At 41.6% G+C, this 6,000-nt stretch overlaps 1 protein-coding gene across 1 annotated transcript in view; it reads left to right on the top strand.

Moving 5' to 3' along the window:
- CAMK4 (calcium/calmodulin dependent protein kinase IV) overlaps positions 1-4,972 on the top strand; it is a 135,295-nt gene extending 130,323 nt beyond the window's left edge. The window contains exons 10-11 of the mRNA XM_018563768.1: positions 1,394-1,546; positions 4,377-4,972. Of these exons, the coding sequence (XP_018419270.1) occupies positions 1,394-1,546; positions 4,377-4,538 (315 nt within the window). The 3' untranslated portion in view covers positions 4,539-4,972. The remainder of the gene's footprint in view (positions 1-1,393; positions 1,547-4,376) is intronic.
- Positions 4,973-6,000: the final 1,028 nt, after the last annotated feature.

Raw genomic sequence — 6,000 nt, 5'->3', positions numbered from 1 at the left:
TATATATATCTATATATTGATATATATAGATATATATAGATATAGATATTTAAACTGCATTTAATGTCTAACAAATAACAGACAATGTAATAAAAATCAAACATAATTAAAAAAAAGAGTAAATAAAAAGTCTTCTCTGTGTCATTAGTGAAATAGTGAATGCTAGCGCATACAGCAATGCCACTTAGGTACAAGAAAATGTAATTGAGCAAACAACATATTCGACAAAGTAAGACAAATATTATTATTAGGCTATACAACCCCAGAGTCCTCCAGTGAGGAGAGCATATGAGTGAATGTAATCCACAGATCCCAGATTAACTCCTGAGGTTTGTCTCTAAACTCATAAGTAACTTTATAGATCAGGAGATTGGATTTAAACAAAGAGCTTCCATGCAGACAAGGAATGTGGGCTCTTCCAGGACAGCGTAAAAATATAAAATGCCTAAAAGAGATTTTGCATATTTGGAAAACGGTAGATCTTCTAATATACTTAGGGTGTTATTCACATAGGAGCCAAAGGATTCAGCCGTAGCTGCGGCTGATCCTTCGGCTCTCTTTGGTCGCCGGAACGGACTGTACGGACTATTCACTATAGCCCGTACAGCAGCTGAAGGCGGCCGAGGCGAAAGCATATGCTTTGGCTCGGCTGAGCCAAAGTGATAGCCGAAGTGGGGTGAATGGCCTGCCGAAGGCTGGCCTTTCGATCCGCAAATTGTTTGGCTCACTTCACTTCGGCTGGGTTATTCATCTGGCTGCCTTCGGCAGCTTTGTGAATAACCCATGTAGAGTATAATATACTTAGAGAAGGCAGGCTTTCTGATTGCACACACCAGGCAGCCCTAAAGCGGTTGGGATAAAGTTACCCACCTTGACCCAATATGAATGAAGCAAGGACTGGTCCATAGGACGTGAAAGAAGTCTGCCATTTCTCAATAACCATGGAAACATGACTGGGAAGAGCGCAGGCCCAATTTGTGTAATTTGATGGGGGTACAATTAAATTGAGGGAAGATTTTTAATTGTATAACTCTGTCTTTAGATGATATCATAAAAACCCTATAATTATCCTCAAACTCCTGCCAATCCTCATCAGAGGGCTGTAACAGCTAATTATGCATCTACCCTTTGCTTGCTGATATATAAATTGAAGACATTGTTTATTCCTGCATAAGATTTAGAGTGCAGTTTGCATTTATTAGGGTGTCTCAACAATTTTTTCAAGGGGCAGGGCAGAGACCCTAAATTTTTAGTTGTAAAGATGGCGCTTTATGTGTATATACAGTTTGTTGGCCCTGATTCATGTGAGCACATTTAGATGTAAGTTAAATGCACAGTACTGTACATGGAGGTACTCATATTTTATTATGAATGTTGTATTTATTCATTACAGGTGAAAAAGTTAATTGTGTTCGACCCAAAGAAGCGTCTCACCACCCTCCAAGCGTTGCAGCACCCCTGGGTCACAGGAAAAGCTGCAAACTTTGCTCATATGGACACTGCTCAAAAGAAACTGCAAGAGTTTAATGCAAGACGCAAACTGAAGGTATGGATGTTCTTGCTGTATAACTGCATATAATTTCAGAGATTGCTATGGTGTAGATTAATTAAACTGAAGGGAATCTTGACTTTCTATTTTCACAGAGCAAACATGCACAGAGACTCGCAGGCCGAATGGCTCTTAGAATTGTTTATAAATATGTCCGTCCGTTTTTTTACTACGGGCGGACGGCAAGAGGTTAATAAAGGGTGGAGTCCTTGACAACAACTCTAGCGGGAAATACCTGCTTGCTAATTATTTATGTGTGTTTAATTTAATAGTCATTGCTGATAATGAGAAGCAATTTCTAGTCTATGGAAGTTTTAAAATATTGTAATGTTATACCTGTATGGGCTTAATACCTGCAATGATCCATTTTTACTTTGACTCTATATTTTGCTATACATTTCCATGCAGCCCAAGCTGTTTCACAAAATCTCTAGTGACAGGGGCTGGGACAAACTATAACACTAGTATGGGTGATTTAGTGTTTGGCACTACAGTTGCCATAACAATGACAACTTGCTACTATGTGTATAAACAGATATAATACCATACAGGTAACCAATGTATGTATGTTATCCATTTTGTTTTTTTGAAAAGTAAAACATCAAGCAAAAAAGATTATTGCCATTGAGTCGTTATTTGGCCTTCCGTAATAAATGATGCTCAGCCCTCGTAAATGTCAAGGATCTTTTTTGCTTGTTGATTTACTTACCTATAAACAAAAGGGTAACATATAGAATGGGTTAACAAACCTGAAAGTACATTTTTCTATAATGTGTCTTGCATCTTTACATAAGCACAGAGTAAAGCTGTCCAGAAAAAAACACCAAATGCTAGAGCCGTAGCTAGCTCTTTTTGCTCCCAAGGCAAGAACAAAAAATTGTGCCCCCCCAACAGGCATGTGACATCACCCACGGCCTCATGTGAAGTTATGCTCCCTGCCTCCAGGATGTGTTTTTTGTAATTATTTTGTTTTATTTATTTTTTTGTTTTTTATTTATTTTTTATTTTTTTTACTGTTGGGGGGGCTTCGGGGAAACATCATGGAACCCCTGACATTTCCCTTTTGAAATAGAAAAAGAAACTGAGGACACAGAGTCCTCAATCCCTTTTACTGCAACCTCTGTTCTAGATGAATGGAAAGCACTCAGTACAGAGGCTTCTCATTCATTCACAAACTGCTGATAGTAAAATATTTACTATCATCCAGTTATGAATGGGTAGAAGCCTCTATAGTGAGTGCTTCTACCTATTGAGAAACACATGAATGAACAGGAAGTGATGTAAAGAACTTCCTGTTCATTCATAACAGGGACACATAGTACTATGTGTCCCCAGTTATTTACAAACACCAAACACTGGAGTGATCAGCTGATCACTCCAGTGTTTGCGCTGCATAGAGGATCGGTAAATATCACTGATATTTACCGATCCTCCGCTCTCCATCCTGAGCGCTGAAGCCAGCGAGGGGAGAAGGGGTGCCGAGGAAGGAGCACTGCAGCCGACATGGGAGGTGGGAGCGGAGGAGAGAGCTGTCACTTCAGGATGGCCCAGTGTTGAGGAAAGAAAGAGCCCCCGGTTGTCAGATACTGGCCGAGTGTCTCTCTCTCTCCTCACCGCTCTGGCCATTCTGAAGTGACAGATTTCTCCTCTAACCCCACCCCCGCCGGTTGCAATGCCGGTTCCAGGTAGGGGAGTGCCGAGGAGAAGCTGGAGCCCGTGCCACCTCTCTTCTCCTTGACGAGCCACGGCTATGTTGGCGGCCTGGCACTCCTGTTGCCATGGTGCCCTGTGCTCGCCATGGCAACAGGGGCTAGGGCCGGCCTGAGGCGAGTTTCTCACTCACCTCATAGTAGCTACGGTGCTGCAAGATGCCCCCATCCAGTCTAAACTGAGAGAAAGGGGGAATACATTGCAACCTCCTCCCACCCCAGGCTAGCAAATGTATTCTGAGAGTGGACAATGTATATCAGCACATCAGGCAGACAACTGAGGAAGAAAAAGGGACAGAGTGAATTGGTTCTAAATCAGGGACAGTTGGGAGGTATGCAGCTATGACTGCTGTCATGTACATACATAATTACAAACTATACATGGAAATGTGTTTTCTAAAAACATTATAACTCAACTCCATCCAAAACATTTTATCTAATTTTGCATATAGTAGGAAAAGGTTATTGCTGAATCTGTCACTGCAAAAGAGATTTCCACTTACATCATGTCAGGACAGGAAGTGATGAGAAATCTCTTCAATGGCTAATCAACCAACAAAATCAATTTTAATATAGTGAAGAAAAGGTCTGTTTATTTGGTAAGTGCAAAGAAATACCTGTTGATCCTACCAGAAAACATGGAAGCCAATAACTCCCTGTATTCTTTGCTTCTGCTGCAATATCATTAGTTACAATATTCCCAGCAATCTCTGTGGACTAATGAACACCTCCCCTCCATGGAGATAAGGTAAGGAGTAGGTGTTCTGAAATCCTAGCATACTCTCTTAGGGTGCTGCTTCTTCATAGATACAGTACACTGAGCAAGCATCCTCACCCTAGGGCAGGAACAGGGAGGACAGGAAGGATAGGACAGGAAGTGTGTTTCTTGGCAGGATCATTAGGTGGGGAAAAAAACTAATGAATCCACAATATGTAACGACCAGTAAAGATTTCATTTTTTGGGGGTCTACATACACTTTAACGTATATTCGCAAGATTATTTATATTCAGCAGATGATATTTACATGTATAGCTACATTTTTCTTTTTAAAAGACCACTTATTGCTTTCAAGTTCCCAAACTCTCATGTGGATTAAACCTATGAACTTGTATTTCAGGCGGCTGTTAAAGCTGTAGTAGCCTCAACTCGTTTGGGAAGTGCCGGCAGCCACAGCAGCCACGACAGCAATAAGGCAAGCCGAAACCCATCTCCGGTTCAAGAGAGCGGCCATGAAGAAAGGACAACAGCAGAATCCAAACAGGAAGAAGGAGCCTCTTGAGTCTGCCAACTCCATGTTTGGGTCTGGGTCTCTGCCATTTCATGAACCAGCTACATCAATCTTTTTCTTATAGGAAAGATTCCTTAGCATGGCCTTCTGGCAGTTCTTTTCATGGGGTGCACTGAAATGCACAAGTTGGTTCTACTCTGTTCAATGCATGTGACTGCTTATCAAAATAGTTACTATGGGTGACCTGAGACATGGAAGGTGTAGTTCTCTTTCTACACACGAAGTATGACATGAGCAAATATTCAATTATAACCTTGATATGCATATAGTATCTACACTCTAGCTAGAAAACGAAGTGAGTAGTGTTTCATTTTACAATTTTATAAAAGTAATGAACTTCATAGAGGATATTCTACTAGCAAAAGTTTTCATTTCATATTATATCATGTTGATGGTATGAATAATAGTATTCAAAACTTATGTTTTACATTATGGGGCCATATGTTTATGGGGCTTACGTTAAGAAAATATTAATGCCACTTACACAAGATACATATCCCAATAATTTATCATCTAAAATAATATTAAAGATTCAACCAAGTCCCAGGCATACAAATACATTCTAGAAAACTTTGCTTAAAAGCAAGGTTTCTTAATTCACATATATTGCAATATATGTTAATTCCAGCCAATTGTGTGATCCATCTCAACCCAGCCCCTACAGTACCAGAAAAATGGAAAATCCTCTTTTAGCCCTCATTCACACAAGTAACGGCCGGCCGGTACAGATCTGTGCTGCGTGCACGGCCGGATTGGGCCGCTTCCAGGAAGGGCAGGTGCTGCGTGTGATTTTTACGCAGCAGCCTGTTCTTCTCTATGGGAGTACGCGGCCGTACGCCGCCCTACGCTCACCCGAACTGCACGTTCGTATGGGTGCGGGTGTCCCTGCTCGGACACAGACAGGATCCATCCTGTAAGCGTACGTGTATGGACACCCGCACGGACGTGCAGTTCCGTAGGGTGGCGGGCGGCCGCATACTCCCATAGAGAAGGAGAGGCTGCTGCATGTAATCACACACAGCACCTGTCCTTCACGGGAGCTGCCCGATACGGCTGTGCACGCAGCATGGATCTGTATGGGCCAGCCGTTACCCGTGTGAATGAGGGTAAAGGGTAAAAGTCTCTCTTTGTAGCGATTTTTAGTGGTTGGTTTTTATACTTTAATGGATACATAGGGCCAGTATAGTATTAACAAGGTTGGAGGAGAGCTACAGAGCCAGCTCTCTTCATTGACCTGCACCATGAATAAACTTGAGGAGTCATTTAAACTCTTAAGTATTAGGACATATATCACTCAATAATTACTCCCCCTGGCACTACCTACCTACCTAATTATATTGCATAGCGCAAGTGATGACCAGTCCTACTTCTGCAGCTCTCCAACAAATGTGCCAGTAAATGTCCTAATTGCACTATATGCCCAATAAATTACATTATGTGCATGTAAGTGTTT

The sequence above is a fragment of the Nanorana parkeri genome, unplaced genomic scaffold, assembly GCF_000935625.1.
Source record: "Nanorana parkeri isolate BGI_ZX_2015 unplaced genomic scaffold, ASM93562v1 scaffold693, whole genome shotgun sequence".
NCBI lineage: Eukaryota > Metazoa > Chordata > Amphibia > Anura > Dicroglossidae > Nanorana > Nanorana parkeri.
The sequence above is the reverse complement of the archived record's forward strand: the minus strand, read 5'-3'. Positions and strand labels throughout refer to the sequence as shown.